Source organism: Peromyscus leucopus, chromosome 8a, assembly GCF_004664715.2.
Source record: "Peromyscus leucopus breed LL Stock chromosome 8a, UCI_PerLeu_2.1, whole genome shotgun sequence".
Lineage (NCBI taxonomy): Eukaryota > Metazoa > Chordata > Mammalia > Rodentia > Cricetidae > Peromyscus > Peromyscus leucopus.
Window position 1 is genome coordinate 3,385,440 of NC_051085.1, and position 23,943 is coordinate 3,409,382.

At 39.5% G+C, this 23,943-nt stretch overlaps 1 protein-coding gene and 1 long non-coding RNA gene across 4 annotated transcripts in view; both read right to left on the minus strand.

The window, feature by feature from the left end:
* Hace1 (HECT domain and ankyrin repeat containing E3 ubiquitin protein ligase 1) overlaps positions 1–23,943 on the minus strand; it is a 114,965-nt gene that overhangs the window by 85,577 nt on the left and 5,445 nt on the right. For all 3 annotated transcript variants that reach the window (XM_028894680.2, XM_037200376.1, XM_028894681.2), the window contains exons 2-5: positions 19,105–19,159; positions 18,620–18,709; positions 17,839–17,943; positions 8,035–8,110 (exon numbers count right to left, since the gene is read on the minus strand). In XM_028894680.2, coding sequence (XP_028750513.1) covers positions 8,035–8,110; positions 17,839–17,943; positions 18,620–18,709; positions 19,105–19,159 — 326 coding nt within the window. The remainder of the gene's footprint in view (positions 1–8,034; positions 8,111–17,838; positions 17,944–18,619; positions 18,710–19,104; positions 19,160–23,943) is intronic.
* LOC119086855 lies at positions 5,563–7,628 on the minus strand. The gene is made up of 2 exons (XR_005090223.1): positions 6,356–7,628; positions 5,563–6,147 (listed from the first exon to the last, which is right to left on the minus strand). It is a non-coding gene; the product is annotated as an uncharacterized LOC119086855 (long non-coding RNA).

A 23,943-nucleotide genomic window follows, 5' to 3' on the forward strand; every position in this document is an offset into this window, starting at 1 on the left:
ACAGCAAATATATCCTACACTAAGAATAATTTTTAAAAAGAACTATAAAATACCTGAAGCACTGAGAGACAATGTTAACTTCCCAATTAGAAAGAATGGAGGATGCTGCAGAGCAGACCTATAACTGCAGCACTGGTAGGAAGGGGCAGGAAGATCAGGAATTCAAAACCAGCCTTAGCCACACAGTAAATCAGAGCTAGCCTAAATCACAAGGCACCCGGTGTCAGGAACATGCCCTTAATCACAGCACTGGGAAAGCAGAGACAGATGGATCTCTGAGTTCCAGGACAGCATGGTCTACACAGTGATTTCCAGGACAGCCAGGGCTACACAGAGAAACCCTGCCTCAAAAAGGACTGTTCTAGTTTGCTTCTCTGTTGCTGTTATAAAACACTGATCTAAACCAACGTGCAATACAAAGGGTTTATTTGGCTTATAGTTCCACATCACAGTCCATCACTGAAGGAAGTCAGGACAGGAACCCAAGCAGAAAAACATGGAGGCAGGAACTCAAGCACGACCATGGAGGAACACTGCTTACTAGTCTGCTTCCCCAGGTTTGCTCATCCACCTTTTTTATACAGCCCAGGTCTACCTACCCAGAGACAGTACCGTCTACAGTGGGTTGGGTCCTCCACATCAATCACTAACTAAGAAAATGCTGGACCCCGTCTGCACACAAAGAAATACAGGCAACTGAGTAAAGCTGGGGCATCAGAGGTCGTCTTCTCTAGGAAGAGCACAGCAACAGGTAGTCCAATGCCAAACGGTGAGCCCTAAAAACATGCATTCAAGTGACATTCTAAGGACTAAATAGGTAGGTGCGTGCGTGCGTGCGTGCATGCCGTGCATGCATGTACACACACACACACACACACACACACACACACACACACACACAGAGGCAGGCTATTTCTAATGCTGTCTGTGCTTATTAGGTTTTGTCAACTTGACACAAATCAGAATCGCCTGGCAAGATATAACCTCAGTTAAGGATTTGCCTCCATCACACTGAACTGTAGGCACTGTTTCCTTTTTTTTTTCTAAGATTAAAATTTAAAATGTGTGCCATCCACATAGGGCCACTCCAGAGAGATCCAATGTCTCTAGTCTCAGTTGACACTGTACTCATACACACACTTAATTCTTTAAATCCTTTTTTAAAAGAACAATGCCTCCTCTGACATGCTCACAGCTCAATCTGATGGAGGAAAATCCTTACTGAGGGTCCTTCTCGCCATGTGGCTCTGATTTGTGTCAAGATGACAAAGACTAAGCCACACAGAAATTAACATTATGGCTCATATCAAACTCCTGCTTGGCATATACAGGCTCCAAGTTCAATGCTCAGAACTAAAAATTGGGATGTGAAGCAGACAATTTCAGACTAGGTATTATACGTAGGTTTCACTTGGTTTTTTTCCTCCATTACAAATACTTTAAAGTGTAGACTGATTACATATCTATCAGCTTTAACACAACCCCACTAAAATAACAGTAAAAGAGCAGTTTTTAAGGAACCTGTCCATCAAGACAAGGGACAAACAGAAGTTTTTGGAATCTGGAAAGCATGTATTACATTTTATCTTGCCAGATAATATTTATTGTTGTGTCAGAACAAAAAAACAGAATCCTAAGCAAGCAAGAGCAAAGCTAAGAAGGCATGTGAGGGGGCTAGAGGGGTGGCTCAGTAGTTAAGATCATACAGTACTTCTGCGGAGTACCTAGGTTCAGTTCTAAGCACCCACACAGTAGCTCAAAAGCATCTGAAAACCAAGTTCTAATGTATCTAATTCCCTTTTCTGGCCTCCAGAATGGACCAGAAATACACACAGATAAAACATTCATACATATAAAATGAAAACAAATAAATCTTTAAAGTTTTTTTTTTGTTTTTTTTGTTTTTTTTTTTTTTAAAGAAGGCATGTGACTTAGACGAGAGAACCCCTAAAGGCTCCAGAATTGGTAGTAGGTAGTATGGGCCTCTTGAAATAGAAGATGGAACTAAACATACATCAGTTGAAAATATGTTTAATAAAACTTCAGACTCTCAGATCTCTACCACTTACCACTTGACAAGGACAGGAAAAGTCCCTCACTAATCTCACAGACTATTAAAAACGACAGTTAAAATCTAAGAAATCTACTGTAGATGTAACCATCTTATTAAATGAGAAACACAGAGCCAAATGCAGAGTTAAAAGCCCAAGAGGTCAGAGCAGTAGCTGAGAACTGAGACTTAAAACTACCTTCTTACCCTTCACTGCCCCTGTCGTCCTTCCCCTCAGAAAGAGACCTACTTCCTGTGTATCTGTCTTTTTATTTATTAACTTTCTGTTCTGCCTTCTCATTGGTTGTAAACCCAACCACATGACCTCCTCGTCACAGCCTGTCTATACAGACCTCCAGGTTTTCTATGGTTGCTATTGAGATTAAAGGAGTGTGTCTCCATGCTGGCTGTATCCTTGAACACACAGAGATCTGCCTGTCATGTGATCAGGATTAAAGGTATGTGGCACCACCGCCTGGCTCTTACTATGGCTTGCTATTAGCTCTGACCCCCAGGTAACTTTATTTATTAACATACAAATAAAATCACATTTCAGTACAAATAAAATATCACCATAATCTATAAATTATAGACTAAGTACATGGAGCCAAGAACACATGACACACCTTAAAAGGGAGATTAAATACAAGTTACAGCCTAAATACTGACTGAGACTCTGGGACAGTCTTCCCTGCCAGCACCCAGTGTGCAAACACCTTCCTGATAGTTTCTCTGAGGAAAGTGACCAGCTCTGGGTTAACAGCCTAAGGAAAGCAGCACCAAGGGAAGCCACTGAAACAAACAGGTATGCAGACAAGGCTTTCAAACTGCTTTCCCATGCATCTAATTTGAAAGACAGCATATAAACCAGCACAAATAAAACCTAAAGGGGAAGGGGGAAAAATGGAATTATGAATATCAAAAAACTTACTTTAATACTCTCAGAAAGAAAACATACTGACTGTACCCTTAAAAACAAGAACGGTATTACTAATTTTTTTAAAGTGTACAAAAAAAAAATATCAGAAATCAATATTGTGGCTGGGACATGCAACCTCAAAAGGCGATTCAAAGGGATATGTTAAAGAAGTCTCCCACAAAGCTTGCAGACAGAAATGGAGAAACAATAGAAACAGTAGTACTGGACTGAAATTGACCCTCTGAGAGATTTGCTATCCAAACAGTGAGAGTTAGAGACAGGGATGAGGAAATCATCAAAGTCCCCAAACCTACACAAAAAGACAAGTGTGGTGGTACACGTTTGTAATCCCAGTACTCCTCTGGGAGGCAGAGACAGCAAATCGGAAGCTCACAAGCAAGCTGCCTTGGCAAATGCTGTAAAGCAGCAGAAACAAGAAAGATGCTGCCTCAAAAGGTAGAGGGAAAGAACCAATTCCCAAAGTGTCCTCTAACCTCTACATGTATGCCATGATATGTGTGTGCCTATACCCACACATATACAACATACATACATGTGTGTATACCAAAATATCATAAATTTAATGTTGTAATCTTGCAGAAATCTAAATTAAAAACAGTAGCACTTATAACCGCCCTGAAGAAAATGAAACACTTTATTATGTGCTTAACAGGGCACACACAAAGTTCCTGTACTTAGCAATATAAAATGCGAATGAAAGAAAGCAAAGACCTAGACAAGTAAGTACAATAGTTTAATGTAATTAAATGTAATTAATGGTACAATGTAATTCCAATCATATCCTAGCAAGCGCTTCTGTGGGTACAAAAACAAAATAAGTAATGTAATCTTCACACACACACAAGATGAGAATTACTCTTCTAGTATTAAGACTTACTACATACATACAATAACAGTAATAATAACATACCTACAATAATAAAAATCAAGGCAGTGTAGTACAGGCAGAGAAGCATATGCATACATATAATAATAGTAATAGTAATAATATGCTTACAATAATAAGAATCAAGTCTGTATAGTATGGTATGGGCAGAAAAATGTATACATACATACAATAATAATAATAATAACAACATATCTACAATAGTAAGAATCAAGGCCATGTGGTACTGGCAAAGAAACATATGCATACATACAATGATAATAATAACAATAACAACAACAATATAACTATAATAATAAGAACCAAGGTTGTGTGGTTCAGGAAGAGAAGCATACGCATACATCAACACAACTAATACATAGCTTAGAGAGGACCACACAAATATACCCAGCTGAATTTTTGAGGAAGACACAAAACCAATTTCATGAAGGAATAAATACATAAACTTTGTTTGTTTGTGATACAGAGTTTCTCTGTGCAGAGATAAGACTCAACTCTGCCTCTAGAGTGCAATTAAAAGTGGAATTAAAGGCATGACCCACCACACCCAGCTATAAATACACAGGTAAATTATAGATAAGACTATAACCTTTCAACAAACAGTACTAGTGGAACAGAACACTCACAGGCAAAAACAGTAAGCCTCAACCTCAGCTTCGCATTTCATAACAACATTAAATGAAACTGCAGATGTAGAAAAAAGTACAACTCGTAATACTTTCAGGGAGAAAAAAAAAAGAAAACTTTCAATATTTAGGGCTAGATAAAGAGTTCCTAAAATTGTTACCAAAAAAAAAAGCATGATGTATAAATTGAAAAACCTGTCAAAATTAAAATCTTTTACTCCTGGGCTGGAGAAATGGCTTAGAGGTTAAGAGCACTGGCTGCTCTTCTGGAGATTCTGAGTTCAAGTCCCAGTAACCACATGGTGGCTCATAACCATCTATGAGACCTATGGCCCTCTTCTGGTGTGCAGACATGCATGCAGACAGAACACTGTATACATGATAAATAAATAAGTCTTTTAGGGAAAAAAAGAAGAAAAAAAAGAAGAAGAAGAAAGCTTACTCCCAAGTTACCCTGTTAAACCAGCGTGACATCACACGCCTGTCATCTCAGTACCTGGGAGGCTGAGGCAGGAATTGAGTTTTAGGGCAGTCTACTATATGATGAGACTGTCTATAAAAAACACTCTGTTAAGTATTTGGAAGAACAAACTAAAGATTTGGAGAAAATACTTGCAAACCACATATCTAATAAGACCCTACTCTCAGGGATGGAGAGATGGCTCAGTGGTTAAGAGCACTGGCTGATCTTCCAGGGGTCCCAGGTTCAATTCCCAGCACCCACATGACAGCTCACAACTGTCTCTAACTCAAGTTCCAGGGGATCCAATGCCCTCTTCTGACCTCAGTGGACCGTGCATTCGCGTGGTACACACACAAACATGAGAAACAGGCAAGCAAAATACCCATACACATAAAATTATAAAGTAAAAGTCACTTTTAAAATAAATAAAGCACTTCACATAAGAGATATGTACATGAGAAATAGGCCTATGAAAAGATTCTCAACACTGGCAATGGCACAACCTCCATAGCCAACAGTTAGGTACTGGGCTTTGAAAGCAAGCACGAAACCCAGCATCTTCATTCCTAAGCATTTATCCTAAGGAAATACAACCTATACATTACCACATGTTTATATCACCTTTATTGATAACAGCCCAAAACCCAAAGGACTCAGATGTCTTTTAATAGGTGAGAAGGCTGCAGGGCAGCATAAGCACCATGCAATTCTATCTAGCATTATAAAGGAACAAACTCTTGACATACACAAGAGCCAGATGAATTTCCAGGGAATAAACACAAACTGAGCCAAGCCTGAAAGCTACAATACAGCAGGATCGGTTTAATTAACATCCTTGAAACGGCAGACATTTAGAAACAGAAGGTGATCAATGGTTGCCAATAGCTGATCGTGGTGAGTGAAGGGGATGGGGAGAGAAGTGGGCAAAGAGCAACACGACTGTTTTGTGGACTACAAATCTTCAAACCCATGGACACACAGGTAAGAATGCCACACAGAACTTATTTGTTCAAACAAACACCATGCAAATGAAACTGGAGAAATCTCAGTAAGATGGACTGTATCAGTATCCTGGGCACAGCGCCATACTATACAGTTTTATAGAATGTTCAGGAAAACTGGTAAAAATGTGCCAAGGCTTTCTACATATTACCTACTACCGATCTAACAGTCTACAATTACCTCAATACTTTTTTTTTTTTTTTTTTTTTTTGGTTTTTCGAGACAGGGTTTCTCTGTGTAGCTTTGCGCCTTTCCTGGAGCTCACTTGGTAGCCCAGGCTGGCCTCGAACTCACGGAGATCCGCCTGCCTCTGCCTCCCGAGTGCTGGGATTAAAGGCGTGAGCCACCAACGCCCGGCTTTTTTTTTTTTTTTTTTTTTTTTTTGGACCTCAATACTTTAAAGGTAATTATCAACCACAGAACAAAATGCTGTGCAAGGAAAAAAGTAACTACAGCAAATTCTTAGCATAGATATGAACCATATTCAGTCAAAACTAGATTTTGAAAAGTGAACTAAAATTACAATGACTATATTGGAAGGCCATGAAAAGTGTGCTTATACATGAAGAAATAAGTGGAAAGACAGGGGAAAAAAGAATAAATTCACCACTAAATGTTAAGTGGTGATGCCTAAAACCAAAAGATTACTACCATGCATTGTTCAAATACAAGACACATAACTTCTAAATCTACTAAAAGAGCTGAAAGAATTTCCTAAGGAGACAGGAAACTTAAGAGACCTTACGAGAGGCCTTGCAAAATCATTTTAGGTATATGCATCACTATTTTTTTAAATAAAAGACTTAAAAATGTTTCTATTCTATCTTCCTTAAAGTTCAAGAATGAAGAAAAGTTGGCAGATATAAAATTATGCCATTAAAATGATAGAAGTAGACATTTTTAGCTTGCCTCAATTGACTGTCCTAGAAAAAGATCTATATCAACTCTAGGGTTTTGTAACTCTATGGTATATACCGCATCTTTAAGCATTCTGTAGTCTGAATGCAACCTTACCTTATGAGTAGATGCTATTATACTGCTAATACATACAAATCTGGACTTTCACAGGAATTACAGATTCTGTTCATGATTGAACCTATTCTAAACTCAGCCACTAACATAACACTTCAAATCTCAGGGAAGCTTTCTCTTATGCCACAATTAAAAAAAAAAAAAAGATGTAATAAAAGCCAGGCATGTTAGGACACACTTGAAATCCCAGCATATAGGAGCTGAGGCACACCTGCTATGTCTTCAAAACAGCTGCTCAATGACCACATTATTTTATCTCTACTTCAAAAACAAATACTACTCAAATAAATTATAATTATTTGATTAAAATTTTGTGATTTGTTTTCAACAATCCTTTCAGGAGTATCCAATATCATTTCCCAGTATATAAATCAAAAGTATTCTAACTTATTTTTGCATGAAAAATGATAACAGCAAAATGGATTTTAAAAACTACTGGTTTAAAAACAATAAAACAACCTGAAAGGATATGGATGCTGAGTACAGGATATATATAGTGAACTCTCATTCCCTTTGTTACCTAAAAACATATGGAAAATAGCTCTTGTATAATGAACTAGTAAACATTTTTTTTCCTGCTTTCTTTTTCACTTCTTGAGACAGGGTTTCTCTATGTAATCCTGGCTATCTTGGAACTCTTTCTCTGTGTAATCCTGGCTGTCCAGGAACTTACTATGTAGACAGACTGGCCTCAAACTAGAACTCAAGAGCTCTAACTGCCTCTGTCTCTGCCTCCCAAGTGCTGGGATTAAAGGTGTGTGCCACCACCAGCCCAGCTGGTTGAACAGAAAAACTCCCTTGAAAGTCACAGACAGAAAGTACAGGAATACGGCTTCAAAATGAATGGAAGTTATAAATTTAGAGACGAGATAAACATGGTGAAAATCCTTTTCCTAATGAACTCATTGTATACCTCACAAGCACTTTACAGAAGTAACCCACAGAAACACTTGTACTATAATTTGCATTAACAGCACATCACCATTATTTGCTAGAGTATTTTTTTAAATCTCAGATAAAATTGATAGCACATACTGCTGTAAGGCCTTCATTATTACAAATGTTGACATCCGCACTGTACTCCAGTAATTTACTCATGCATTTCTTCTGTCTGAAAAGAAAAAAAAGACAGTAACAGATAACTAAGACAAGAAATGTATAAATGACAACTATTTCACTGAAATACTATATTCAACCAATATTAGATTACAACTACCAATATTAAATAATATCTCTATCCACAATTTCAAACTATGGCTCCAATATGTAAATGAATACTATTTTGAAATAAAATAGAAAACTGTCTCTATGACCCAAATGACAGATTAAAGAAACAATACAATCCATTTTTCATTTCATTTGGGACAAAGTTATCATCCAAACTTCTGAGGAATTGCTAGTCTTGACTAAATAAATAAAATTATTAGAAATTTCTAGCTCTGACTAACTAAATAGAGTAACAATCTTCATTTGAAATATAAGAAGATATATAATGGACAAAGCAAAATACTACACTGTTGTATCCCTACTTTCTTGACTGTAAAATGTTTAAAATACTAAGACAAACTATAAACACAAAACCAGGCTGGGGGTATAACATGGTGGTAAAGCATTTGCTTAGCATGTTTGAGACCCTGGGTTTGATCCCCAGTAAGATTAAAAACATAATCCGAGTATTGGTAAAATGGAAATATATGTACCCCTCTCTACCCACATTTTTTAAAAATGTTATGTGGTAAAACATATCAAATATAAAATTTATCATCTTAACCATTTTTGTTTGATGTACTGATTGATTCTTTGATACAGGGTCTCAATACACAGCCCTGGCTGGATGGCCTGGAATTCACTATGTTGACCAGGCCAGCCTCAAACTCAGAGATCTGCCTGCCTCTGCCTCCCAGCATGCCAGCTCATCTTAACCATTTTTAAGTGTACAGATCTATATGGTATTTTAATTACTGTAGCATCTTCTAAGGTTGATAAATACTCTGTTATCTGTCATTAGTTGATAGGCACTTGGCTACTTCCACATCATATCATTATACATAATGTTGACATACATGAAACAACAAAAGTTTTTTGGACTTGCTTTTGATTCTTTGAGTAGATCTGGCCATGAAAAGGCTAGAGCACACAGCAATTCTACATTTACATCTCTGAGGCACTATCACAGCAGCTCCGCCATTTTACATTGCTGACATGGGTTCCAATTTCTCCACAGCCTAGCCAATGTCTTGTTTTACGGTTGTGTTCTTTGATAGTCATCATTTTATAATGGAGCTGGTACAATGCTTTGCTTTATGGTGTATTTTTTTATAGTCATCATTTTATAGTGGAGCTGGTAGCTCATTAGTTCACCATTTCCTAACTACTGATGCTAAGCATCTTCTCATGTGCTCAATGATCTTTGTGTGTCCTTGAATAGATGTCTATTCAAATAAGTCTTCTGTGCTCCTAACTACCTACCCACTTCATCTTGCTCATAAAACTCCTGTGTAACTTGATCCACTTCTATCTAATATTTATCTTAAATTCACCTTCATTAATAATACCTGCTCAAGATTCCCATGAACTAGAAGGAACCACATACTTTCTAAGAGTCATTTTCTACTGGTATCCCTCACATGGCAATCCACTTATGAGACAAACAGACAGATAACTGATAGATATTCAGTAGTGAATTGATGAGCTATGATATAATCCATGACATGAAGTTATTTATAATCTAATTGACTAGGTCATAATATAGTATATCATGTATGTGTTATATGATGTATACAGTATTATCATACAGTAGTATACCAAACACAGCATATAGCACAGAATACATAACAAATATTTACTCAACTAGTTCAACAATTTTTTTGTGTCATGGATTATATAACTGTTTAATCACGTTAGTGCCGAACACAGCCAGTGATGCAGAAATTTTTAATAAAACTTTATCAATTGATTATTAATAAACATTCAACCTGAGAGTAAATAAATAGCTAGTACTGCAAAACAACTACTTTTTTCATTTTTATTCTTGCTCTTGAAACAAGGTTAAATCTCATTTAAAAATCTGCATTATACTCAAAGAAATGGAAAATAAAGCTGTGAATAAATGTTGAAGCTCACATTTATTCTTACTTTCAAATTTTATCTAAAACAGTTATTAATGATCTTAGAAATTCATAATGAACATAATCATAAGAAACACATCTGACAGCTCTGTTAAGTGACTAATACCCAGTCCTAACTGATACATATGCAAAACCTCTACAGAAGACCAGAACATGTGCTGGGTGATAGTGTCTTCCATATATAACAAGGAAGCTATATTTATGACCTATCAACAATATGGTTGCCTAAACAAGACCAGCATAGTGCCAACATCAATTGACAAGACAACGTGGATGGGAAATTCCACACAGTCTCACCCCAAATGAAATGGTCACTGCATGCTGAGGGAAAGAGAACCAGCCCCCTAAAGGGATGAGCTCCCACACAGACCACAAGTGGTCAGCACTGAACAAACACGCATACAACAAAGCAAAATGAACTCAGTAAAGCAAAATTACCTTACAGCCTGATCCAGTTCTAGTTACTATTATATACATGTATGTATATTAGGTATTGTACATACACATATATACACGTAACAATAATAACTAAAAGATCATGAACTTTGTAAGGGGACGGGGAGGAGTTGGAGGGAAAGAGGAAGGATGGGAATGATGATGATACAGTGCTCATGTATGAAATCCTCAAAATAATAAAACTGTTGTGGGATAATCTTTTTGTATACTGTGAAGATGGGTCTTTGCCAAATCACCTTCTGATTGGTTTAGTAAAGAGCTGAATGGCCAATAGCTAGGCAGAAGAGGATAGGAGAGACTTCCAGACAAAGATAAGAACTTCTGGGAAGGAATCAGAGGGGCAGAGATTCACTGGGGAGATGCAGAGAAGTCAGATATACACTATATGAAGAAGAGGTAATAAGCCACCTAGCAGAACATACATTAACATAAACAAGTTAATTTAAAAGAGCTAGCTTTGAACAGGCGTAAGCTATGGCCAAACTTTCATAATTAATAATGTTTCCGTGTCATTATTTGGGAGCTGGCGGTCCAAAGAAAGGCTGACTACAATTATTTAATTTTAAAAACAATATTCTGTTCTAAATGTATGTTTGTGACTGTGTCCATCCAGGTGGCATTTGAAAACCTATTCAGAATCCAACGTAGACCATTGGCACAGCTCCAAAAGAGGCAGCTGGGTGGAAACAGACCTGAGAAAGCATTAAAGCAGGCTGGTTGAGGAAAAGTAACTGTAGCTGGAAGTTTTCTTGTGTCCCGCAGCTGCTTGGTCCCAAATAAACATACAGAGGCTTATATTAATTAAAAACTGTTTGGTCTATGGCTCAGGCTTCTAGCTAGCTAGCTCTTTCATCTTAAATTAACCCATTTCTATTAATCTATGTATCACCATGTGTCTCGTGGCTTTACCTGTATTCCATTATATCTTCTTCCCCTAGCGACTCTCAGTGGTTCCCAACTGTGCCTTTCTTCTCCCTGTATCTCTGCTTGGATTTCCCACCTGGCAATAACCTGTCTTACCATAGGCCAGAGCAGCATCTATATTAACCAATGGTAGCAATACATATTCACAGCATACAGAAAGACCATCCCACAGCAAGTAACAATGTGTAATGCTCTCCCTTCCAAAAACAAATCGCAGAAGATACAGGGCAAGAGGAGAAAAATCTACCCTGCTTTTCTTATTTAATAACCACTATCACTACTTTCCACAATCTCTGTCAAAACAACCCAACAACTGAGCAGCTCTTTTGCTAAGATTCACAGCTAAAATACTGATATTAGTTTTGCTCTTTATGAACTCATAACTTACCCTCCAAATATTTTTAAAATCATGTTTCTAACCTGACCAATCTGTAACCTACAGATAAATGATAATTTCAAAGTCTTTCCTTTTAATATTTCATATAATCAGGAGTAGGGCTCAATCTCCTACATAAAGAAACAACTATTTTCCTGCCCAGATAATAAACAATTATAGGAAGCTTATAGTGGCCTAAACGACAGAGCCCTATGAAAGCCTATGGGACTTACACTAGAAAGAAGGTGTTGGGCATGATGGCTCTCCCCTGCAATCCTGATCTGCTGAAAATCCGAGCCAGCTCTAGCTACAAAGGTGTTGTGTTTAAAAAAGCAGGACAGGAGAAGGGCAATCCAAGACAACACCAATGCTGAGAGGAGAGACCGAGAGCTGAGGCAGACCAACAGACTCACACTCTCCTTCACACAGCAACAAGTGAGGACCCAAAGAAACCAAACTACATCAGCCAAAAAGACAAAATTCTTGCATAACTTATACTTCAAGACAGACAAATTTGATTTCATAATGCAATTATAGTAAAAAGCTATTTCTGAAAATACAAGTAGCTCCAGAAGTATTGACTACTCAGTCGTTCACCAAACACTCAGTAAGCACTTCCATATTGAAAACGGCAGCCATTCAATAAGCAATAAACATTAATGTTTGGAAGGAGTCTGATAGAAGATCCACCTCAGCTCCTCTCCCCATCTCTTTCCCCAAACCCGCCCCTTCAAAGCCTGCCAAACACAGCTCCTCCCCCAGAGAGGCTCAAGACCACTCACACAGGATATATAAGCCGCATCCCTGAAAAGAGACTCATGGTTCTTCCCGTCTCCAGTCCCTGTCTCCACTCTGAGGACCGGAGGGGGGGTGGGGGGGCGGGGATCACCCAGGAGTGCTTTACCCATTAAACCTGGGCTTTCCAACTGGGTCTGATTCGGTTTGCTGCATCAGCAGAGAGGCCTTCAGGAGGCCAAAGACTTATCACTGGAAGTTCCACCAAGTGGGGGTTGATTTTTCCCCATTGGCCCAGGGCCACTTGGTGGGAAAACACCCCTATCCCCAACACCTGCTCTCTGCCAGACTAAGATCGGTTCTGGGCTGTGAAGTTGCCTTTTCCAAATTCTTGCCTAGGAGGCCCAAGGCCTCTTCATTTTTCAGGGTGTCTTGCCAGAGATGAAGCTGCACCAGGTCCCTGACCCGTTCGGGGAAGAGGGCTGCCTTCGCTCCACCTGACCTTTCCCAGAGTGAAGGACTGCTTTTGTTCCATTGGACCCTTTCTCCAGAAGACGGTCTGTTGAAGGGCATTTCCCACCCCCCACCCCCATAGGCTTCGGGTCCCCAGCATAGACTTGAGAAACGGCACTTGCCATTCGAAGCCTGATCCCCAAACGCCCCTTCGGGGTCATTTACAAAATCTATTCAAATTGGGGCTGTCTGATACAACTGGACAGAACTGCCCTAAGTCCAGGTTTTTGGGTTTTGCATTCCTGCCCCCTACAGGGGCCAATGTCTCACAGCACCCGTCCATTCACTGCTGGAGACACTGACCCCTCCCCCACTTCCCCCAAACTCTACCTACCTAACCCCCTCCTCCAGGATCACAAATCTAAGACCAAATTCCTCCTCCTTCCCTCCTCCCTGTCCTCCCCTCCCCCCACTGCTCCCCCCATCTCCCGGTGCCTCAACCTACACACTGACCTAACACCCCCAAATCTTCCCTGGTTTCTTCTCATACTCTCTGTCTTGCCAGACTCCTGCCTTCCCACCCATTTCATTTCTCAGTGAGTGTCAGATATTAGAAAAAACTCTCCTACAGGAATTGGTGAAAATGGCTTCGAAAGTTTTTAATGCTCGAGAATGACAGCTGAGTCAACCCCACAGACAAGGCTGCAACAGAATACGCTCCAAGCCCAAGCCTTAGCAGCTGCTCTGGGGCCATCAGTGTCCCCACAAGGGGTACAAGGGAAGTCGGTCACAACGCTCCATCTTGCTGGAGTTCAACCCACGTCAACTCCACCAAAAACTTACTTCAAATAAAGCAAGCAGGGCCACTGGTCACAATATTGTCCTGACTCCCAGCTGCCCAGGATGGGCACTGGAAATTGGAATGCCCCCATGCAGGTTCATCCTCTATGCCATGCCATGAAGGTCCAGCCTCACCAACACTGACAACTGAGAACTCCTAAGCCAGACAGAGAACTGACATGACCCAGACCTGCTGACTCCCACTGCCCTCTCGGAGTCTAGGGTGACACCGCAGGTAATGGGTAAGTCCACTGACTTTCTTTTGGACATGGGAGCTACCTATTCTGTTTTGACATCTCACTCAGGTCCTACAGTTCCCTCACCAACTTCTGTCACAAGGTGGACAGGATCCCTTCCTTCCCACTTAAGACCCTGACACTTCCCTGCATTCTTGCAGGACGATTCTTCTCACACTCTTCTTCTGGTCATACCTGCTTGCCCTGCACCTCTGCTTGGTCACAATGTTCTCAGCCTTTTGGGGGCCACTCACCTTGGCCCCACACTCTCCTGGGGATTTCACAGGTCCATTCACAGGGGCCCTCCAGATATGTCAGCCTTTGCACCAGCTTCGAGGACACCAACCAGGTGAAGGTTGGCAGGTGAACTTCACTCACATGCCCACACCTAAAGAACTCCGTTACCTCCTAACTATGGTCGACACCTTTACAGGATGGATAAAAACTTTCCCTATCTCCAGGGAAACAGCAGACATGGTGGCCCAAATATTCCTGGAACACATTATTCCTAGATTTGGCCTGCCTCAGACCATACAAATGGACAATGGGCCAGTCTTCACTTCCAGAGTCACGGAGCTTGTGTTGGATGCTCTCAACATCTCCTGGAAGCTCCACATTCCCTATCACCCACAATCCTTGGGAAAGGTTGAGAAGGGCAATGGACTCATCAAACAACAGCTCACCAAGTTCTCCACTGAATTCAGGTTATCCTGGCCCTCCAAGATGTCCCACTAAAGGGCCTATCTGCTCTTCTGCTCTGTACATTCATCTTTACAGTACAACTAGGGCATATGTTAATGATCTATTTTTTCCTATAAACTTGCCTTCTTTGCTTCCTCAAGAAACAGATGCCTGAGGTCTCCAGGATGACAATTAACCAGATGCTCCTCCCCTCACACCTCCTGATGAATATAAGCCCACCAACTCCCAACTCCCCACTCCCCCACATCATCCCATGCCCGCAAGAAATAGCCAGACTTGAACCAGTGCCCCTATACCCAGAGTCTGGATGTTTGGAAAGAGTCTGGTGGAAGATCCAATTCAACTCCCCTCCCCAATCTCTTTCCCTAAACTAGCCCCTTCAAAGCCCTTGAAACACAGCTCCTCCCCCAGAGAGGCTCAAGACCTCACACAGGGTATATAAGCAGAATCCACAAAAAGAGACATGTGGTTCTTCCAGTCTCGGTCTCCTTTCTGCGGGCTAGGGAACTGCCTGGGAGCACTTTACCCATTAACCCTGGGCTTTCCAAATAGGTCTGATTGGGTTTGCTGCATCAGCAGAGAGGCCTTCAGGAGGCTTATCAGCTAAAATATTAATGTACTGAACATCCCAAGTATTCTTGGTAGACATAAGAAAGGCATCCAAATCAGAGAACAGGTCGTCTGCTCCTTTTCATCTTGCTGATTGCTAAGTGAATTATGTATTATCTTCCCTACTTCTGAACCTTCAAAATGTTAACTTTTTTCAACTACTGTTGACATGAATGATCAAAAGTACTTTGTATGTTCTACTTAAAAGTCCTTTATTTAAAAAGAACTGTACCTAAACAGTCTTTCCAGATGACCAAGACCATCCTGTCTTTCGAGTCTGACAACTATTCCTTGATCCTCACACACTGTGTGTAAAAGAGAACTTTTTCATCCCTCCCATGCACCAAGCTATCCTTCCCTTTGTAGCTGTTCAGAAACACGGTTGAGATATGTAGTAACCATTCAAGAAAGAGCTCAGCCATTATCCTAACAAGGTAATGAATAATTTATGACTTTGGATGTGACATACTGCAAGATAGCTAATATATAAATAGCTGCTTAATTGGTACTTTGTTACCTATCAAATTGGCTCACTCATGATGTGGGACACATCAAACAGACTTTAGACCAAATACTATACCTTTCCCCTACCCGACCTAGATGTAACTATGGTTAATGTCGTTATGTCGTCTTGGGTGTGTGTGTGTGTGTATGAAAAAAATTGGCTTTAAGTTATGAGATGGACAGTTTTTATCCCCATAGCCATTCATATATGTAGCTACTTCAACTATATAGAATTCCTCTTCAGAACAGAAAATAAAAGTATCTGTAAGATTAATTAAAAGATATACAACAGGAAGTATATTGACAGAGAAAATTTACAATGTTTGAAAAAGACTTATAAATCTAAATTCATCAAGGCCTAGATCAAAAACTGCTTGTTTTCATTTTAAATTTTATTCCATTGTTTTGGTATCATTCCTTAATCCAAAAGAATTTTAAAAAGCAAACAAATACCAATGTGTTCTAGTTTGCTTTCTATTGCTGTGTTAACATGCTGACCAATTTTGGGACAAAAGGGTTTACTTGGATTCCATGTCTCAATCACAATCAATCACTGAGGGAAGCCCAAGCAGGAACTCAAGGACTGAAACGGAGACTATGAGGAATGCTGCTCATACAACCCACAGTGGGCCGGATCCTACCACAGCAATCATTAATCAAGAAAACGCCTCACAGACTTGCTACAGGCCAATCTCTTTGAAGCATTTTCTCAACTGAAGTTCTTCTTTCCAAATGACGCAGGCTGTGTCAAGCTGACAAAGAACTAAACAGCACAAAGGGATAAAGGCCACAAGATGTAACACTATTAAAATATGTGGCAGAAAAAGACAAGAAAACAACACAGTAGGGCTTTAAAAAAGCACAAAATGGCAATGATATTAATCAATAATGACCAGAATATTACCAGGAGGCAACAATGTACCCAATATGCCATCTTTAAGTTTTCACACTTTAGAAATACTAGTATTGTGTTAGTTTTGTCTTTAAACACTTAGGAAACTTTTTCACAGCTGTGATGATTAATTTCAGATGTCGCAGGTCTAGAGTCACCTGGGAAGTCTCTAGGACGCTTTCGGGGATTATCTTGATTCACTAATTGCGCAGGAAGCCCTGCACCACTCTGGGACTGACATCCTGCTTCCTGCCTGTGGATGTGACATGATCAGCTGCTTCAGCTGCCATCTGCCACCTTGACTTCCACACCATGACAAACCAAAACCCTAAGCTGCGAGCAAAATAAACCCTTCCTCCCTTAAATTGCTCCTGTTAGAGCACTTTATTAGGGCAACAAGAAAAGCAACTGCCACAACAGTTAGATGAGAAACAGGGTAGGGCTAGAACTACTGGACATTTAGCTCTTGTTCACATTCTCCAGCACTGTCATTAAATAAGTAAGTAAACAAAATGAAGAGCAGCTTTGGTATCGAAAGCTGCCCTTCCCTAGAAAGATTACTCTTATGCGAGTCACTCTCCAACAACTGTAAACTGTGTAATATATTAATAATTTAATTCCACTAATAAAATTAACTAAATAGTTTTAGAAATAAGCCAAGGAAAGTGGAAAGATTAACAGGGAAAGAGACAAGAAAAACACAAAATAGATTGTCCTTATATCCAAGTAATAATAAATTTCCATTTCCAAAAAGGAAACTATCAGAGAAAAATTCAATAAATTATTAGATATGGTTATCATTTGCAAGTTTAATAATTTTAAAGAGAAAAAGTAAACAAATATCCTTAAAAGACTAAAAATAGTTATATCATTTTTGTAATTTTCCTCAAGACAAATGTTGGGAAGAGAAAAAAAAATCAAGAATGAGTTCCTTGACTATTTTAGTCAGGACTGACAATGCATCATTAGAAAAATGAAATTTACCCATTTCTAGCAGCCAGATGAAGGGGTGTACAGCCTGAAATATCTTGATAGTTAGGGTTTGCTCCTTTCTTTAACAGAAGAACCAGGCATTCCACGGATCCACAGCTAAAACATTATTAAAAGACAGTTCAGATACATTCAACAAATAGCCATTCTAGACAAAATTTAAAAACAAAATCTATCAAACACATTTTTAAGTCCCAATTTACCTACCATTTAACTCATAACAAAAATTAATTATCCTCTGCCTTCAAGATGTTACATTCTACTATGATTGAAAGTTCAAATAAAGCAAAATAAACAATTAGTTTCTGAAAGAAACTATACAATATTCTTGACTTTCTGGGAGCTAGTTAATTGTGAACAATTAGTTTCAAGACTGCCACCTAAATCTTGAAAGGAAGACAGATATTGGCCAGTCGGTGCTGGGCTGTGGATAAAACCAATACTCCCATCCTGGTAAGAAGAATAAAACTGCTAAGCCCACAGGCATTCACCATGCCCTTTTTATCGCCGACAGTGGTAAGACAAAGGGAATAGTGGTGAGTGCACACTCTGCACACATCTAGACAATCCCTGTGCCTCACCGAAAACAAGCTATGATCACATGAACATAGGACATGAATTCCACATCACCACTAACAATTTAGGAAGCAAATACACAGCACACCTAGGGCTAAGCAAGGCAAAGCACCCTGGCTGCCAGCTGCTGTTGGGAAAGGATTCAAGGCTTACATCCTTGCTCTAGACCAGACTTTAATGACAAATACATCAGGCTTACTTTGCTGCAATGTGAAGCAAGCTTCTCTTCACACGTCCAAATGCATAATTGACATCAAATTTTGAATTTGACAGGAGTTCAGAAACAGACCTATACACCCAAGAAAGATAAAAAGAACTGACATGTGAATAATAAAAACATTTTTTTAAATATGTATTTATTTATTATGTATACAATATTCTGCCTGTATGGATACATGCAGGCCAGAAGAGGGCACCAGATCTCATTATAGGTGGTTGTGAGCCACCATGTGGTTGCTGGGAATTGAACTCAAGACCTCTGGAAGAGGAGCCAGTGCTCTTAACCTCTGAGCCATCTCTCCAGCCCAATAAAAACATTTTTAAAACATATTAAATCAAGTTGAGAGCTCTTTACCAACATTTATTAATCCTAACAGTTCTCTGAAGAATGACAGTTAATACAACACTTGAAAAATCAACAAGAGAAAAGCATGATGGCATAAATTAAAAACGGTGCATACTTACCTGTGCTGATCAGCCATAACCATTGGCATTAATGTGTAAACAGCAGTTTCATTATCTGAGTAAAAGAATAAACAGAAAAGAATTAAAAGTATCCCCTGCTTCTGCAACAACGAAACCAACAATTACAGTTTTCTTGTAAAGTGTTTGCTGTAAACAGTAAAGAGATCCAGTAAGGCAAGAACAATGTGACCAAAGATGCTGCAGGGTTCACACCACCACAAAATTTCTGCCTCTCTTGCTGCCTCTGCCTTCTACACTGTCAAAGAAAAGCTTAGCTTGACCACAATCTAAAGACAAAATTGGAGATCTACTATTTCCCATAACTTTCACAAGTGACATTTTATTTCCAAAGAGGTACTTTTCTAAACATGTTTTATTGTTAATAAGTATAGTTTGGGAAATTTTAGCACCCCAAATTTAAACACTAGGATGTTAAAACATATATTGTGTTAATGTATGTGTATAATAGATGTGTGTGTATGTGTGTATATATATGTACATATATATATGCTAAAATAATTTTAAAATCTTAAATGTATGCCAGGCATGGTGGCTCTACCCATCAACACAGTACTCCAGAGGGTGAGGCAAGAAGACTGCCTCAAGGAGGACTGTTAGAAGGTGAGCTCCAGGCCAGCCTGGGCGACAGAGTGAAACCTTTCCTCTCAAAAAACAAAACAAAAGTCAGAGGAGGGGAAAGGGAGATTTTCAGAGACAGTCATAGGGAGGGTAAAAGAACAAATGAGATATGAAAATAGGAAGAATATTGGGGAGGAACTGGCTTCAGCAGGGATAAAGGGCAGGGAGATGGGGAGAGGGGAGAGAAGAGGGAGGAGCAACCCAAGCCAAGTATGTGTAAAAATGAAAAAGACAAAGTAAAACCCGAAGAGAACGGAAAGGAGGCTCAGGACTAAAGAGCACCTGCAGCTCTTGGGAAAAAGTAGAGTTGGATCCTGCTACCCACGTGGAGCAGCTCACATCTACCTCTAACTCAAGCTCCAAGTGATCTGACCTCTCTTCTGACCCTCAAGGCCACTAGAACACACTTATGCTCACAATCACACACTCTCACAGATGCACAAAAATAAATAAAATAAAATCTTTACTAAGGAAGAAACCTTAAATATATATTTACTGCAAGCCAGGTGGTGGTGGCGCACACTTTTAATCTAAGCACTTAGGAGGCACAGTAGGCAGATCTCTGTGAGTTCGAGGCCAGCCTGGTCTACAAACTGAGTTCTAGGACAGCCAGGGCTACACAGAGAAACCATGTCATAAAAAAATAAAGAAAGAAAAAATAAAAATAAATGTGTGTGTGCATACATATACTATTGCCTTATATTCTTAAGACTATTCGTATCTTTATAGACAGAAATGCAAACAGTGTGACTCAGAAGTTAAAAATCAGCATCTGTGGGGCTGGGAAGAGGTCTCCATGGGTAAAAGCACCTGCTGCACAAGCCTGAATTTCTGAGTTCTGAGCCCCAACACCCCATAAAATAAAAATGTGCCTGGAACCCTCAGCACTGTCCAGCCAGCCAGTGCGGCCTCCAGGTCCAAGAGGAGGCTCTGTCTCACAGAAACAAGATGGAACACAAGAGGAAGACAGCCAATATCCCCCTCTGGCCTCTGGGCACATGTCATACATGTATACATATACACTGCACATGCACAAAGTCAGTATCTCAGGTGCCACATGACATTTATGTTATTTTTCAGCCAGTGTTTTGACCTTATTTTTATACATTACCAATGGTATCATATTATTTTAGAGATTTTACTTAGCTTTTAAAATACTGAGGCTTATACCAAAGTATCTCCCAAAAATTACACTGGAAAAAGAATAAATTTATAGTAATAACCCAGCAACTTCCACTTTAATGGACTGGTAGTATTAGAAATAACTGCTATGATCCAGAGAAGGGCATATTCCCCAAAACGGGCGACCTCAATCTCATCACAAGAAGACATCTGACAAATCCAAGTAATGCCACAAACGCCTGACAGTCCTCCTTCAAATTATCAAAAGGAGCCCTAAAGGACGGCCAAAGCTGGGGAAGACTAGAGAATCCAACTAAAGTGATAAGAGTATCCTGAAGTGCATGCTAAATAGAGAAGAACAGTGGGAAAGCTAAAATTCCAATGAAATCTAGAGGGTAGTTCACAGTAGTATTATGAAAATATTAACCTCTTAGATTTGATAACTGTCCTATGGTAGTCCAAGATGTTGACAGGAAAACTGGATTTTCTGTAAGCCTAAACCAGTCAAAAATGATTTTTGTTTATGATACGTTCTTTTCTTATTGTGATAAAAAACACATACACATTTCAAGTGTATAGTTCATTAGTGTTAACAACATTTCACACGGTTTGTACAACAGATTTCAAACTTCTTCTAGAAGTTTCTAGTGACATTAAGTTTGTTTGTTTGTTTGCTGAAACAGTGTTTCTCTATATAGCCCTGACTGTCCTGGAACTCTCTATGCAGAACAGGCTAGCCCAAAACTCAGATCCATCTGCCTCTGCCTCCCAAGTGCTGGGACAAAAGGGATGCACCACCACACCTAGCCTGAGACATTAAATCTTGAGAGATGAACTAACCAAATATGATGAGCTGACTCTGAATACCGACTTCAACAAACCAACTTGAGCTGAGGTGTTGGCAATGGTAGACTGCATACACAGCATGAGAGACCCTAGACCATGGGTCTGATCCTCCGCACTGGCATACATTTTTGAAAGAGAGAAAGATAAGCATGTACTAGCTATCTGAGAACAGTTAAAAATAAATTTAAAAAAAAAAAAGACTGCTTAACTGTATTGGTGCTGATAATGTTATTTCAGTTGTGTTTTAAAATATGTATTCAGAAATCCAGGATTGAGTCATATATATGGAATATAGAAATTTATTACCATTTTATTATTTTACTATTTGTGAATGTATACATGAAAACCAACTGTTAGTCAACATTCGCAAGTTCAGTATGCAGATAAAATTCTTCCACTATAAAAATAATAATTTAATAGCCAAAACACATTCTTTCTTTGGGGAAGGCTGGTGAGATTGGGACTCAATAGACTGGCCTTGAACTCTATGTAGCCAAGGCTGGCCTCCTACCTCCACCAAAGGCATACTTTAAATACCACATATAGGAGATCCTTTGTATCACAGCTGCCTTATAAAGCAGACCCTACAATCCCTGTTTTACCCCTAAAATCCAGCTGTGCAATGCTGGCATTTCAGTGACTGACTCCAGAGCCCCAAGAGAACCTGTTCCATAACAGCCAGTGTCCTCACTACACAAACCGAAAGGTCCACAGTAAGATGCCATCGAGTTACTGTATCCATTTCCTTAAAACGCAGCAAACTGTCCTCACCAAGTGCCAACCTGTCATCATCAGAAGCTGAAAACACTGTCCTAAGTCTCTGCTGACATCATGGCATTCTTTCTGTGTTACACACCCTGTGCTTCTACACCACGACAACTCCAGTCAAGTCACTTTCTAACAGTCACACAATACCTGTATTTGTGAACCTAAATGTTTTCATCACGACAATGCAAGCCTGGCATGGCGGCATGTGCCTATAATGTCAGCACTTGGGAAGCCAAGTCAAGAGGATTACATGAAGATGACCTGGGAGTACCAGGTGGCCAAGGCTACACACTGACTCTGTCTGAAGAAAACAAAATAAATCAAAGTACGTAACCTAAGTGAGCATTACTGAGCATCAAAAGGTTTGCATTAATGATATTCATAAAGTTTTTTATTTATATTAAAATTTAGGTGCAGGTCTTAAGTCACATCCAACCTTATAAAGATACAGATCCCAGCCAGACATGATATCTTACGCCTTAAATCCCATCTAGCACTAAGGAGGCAGAAGCAGACAGATCTCTGTTGAGTTTAATACAAATAAGTTTAATATAATTAATGGAAGCCTTTCAATGCTCACTAATATGTTGTGTACTGAGATCCCTTTTACAGTTCATGCTTTGATCAGAAGTCACAACGGGACTCAACTTCATTTGACTGCTCCAGCAATGACCACAAAAGGGAAAGAAGTGTTGCTGTTTTAAAAGCTGGCATTTATCCTGACCATGATTCAAATATATATGCTAAAATGCAATCAAATTCTATCTTATTAAACAAACTACCTTCACTGTATATCTAACAGTTTAAACTAGTTTTCTCACGAAGAAGCCACATCACTGACAATTTCCTCACCTTTCCCTCTTTTTCTCTCACAAAATTTTGTTATCCCTGTACGGGATGACACAAAAACATGCTCTCCATCACTTAGCAGAAATATGAGGGCACCACCTCTCAGCATCCAAGTCAGTAAGTCAAGTATCTATATATTAATGTTATGCAACGAAGTTAGTTTTAGGGTGGAAGCTGATTAGAAACATGCAACTTTAACAACTTGTTCTAATTATAATTAGACACTTAAGGGCTGTTAAATTCTAATGCAAAAAAAGACCTGATTATTTCTTAAATTTAGAAAGATCTTGAACTTCTGTTCAGCTTTTTATTACCTGTGTGTGTGTGTGTGTGTGTGTGTGTGTGTGTGTGTTGCACGTACATGTGTGTTCCAAAGCACACCACTGACCCATCTAACCAGTCCCTGTTCAGTCTTAAAACGCACCACAACAATTTTTACATTTTCAGAATGGCCTAAGGCAGAGAGCACCACGAGAACACAACCCACAGAATCAACTAAGCAGGGCCACACAGGGGCCTTACAGAGACTGAAGTAACGGCATGAACCCTGGATGGGTCTGAGCTGGGTCCTTTACGTATACTTTATGGTTGTGTAGCTTGGTGTTCTTGTGGGAC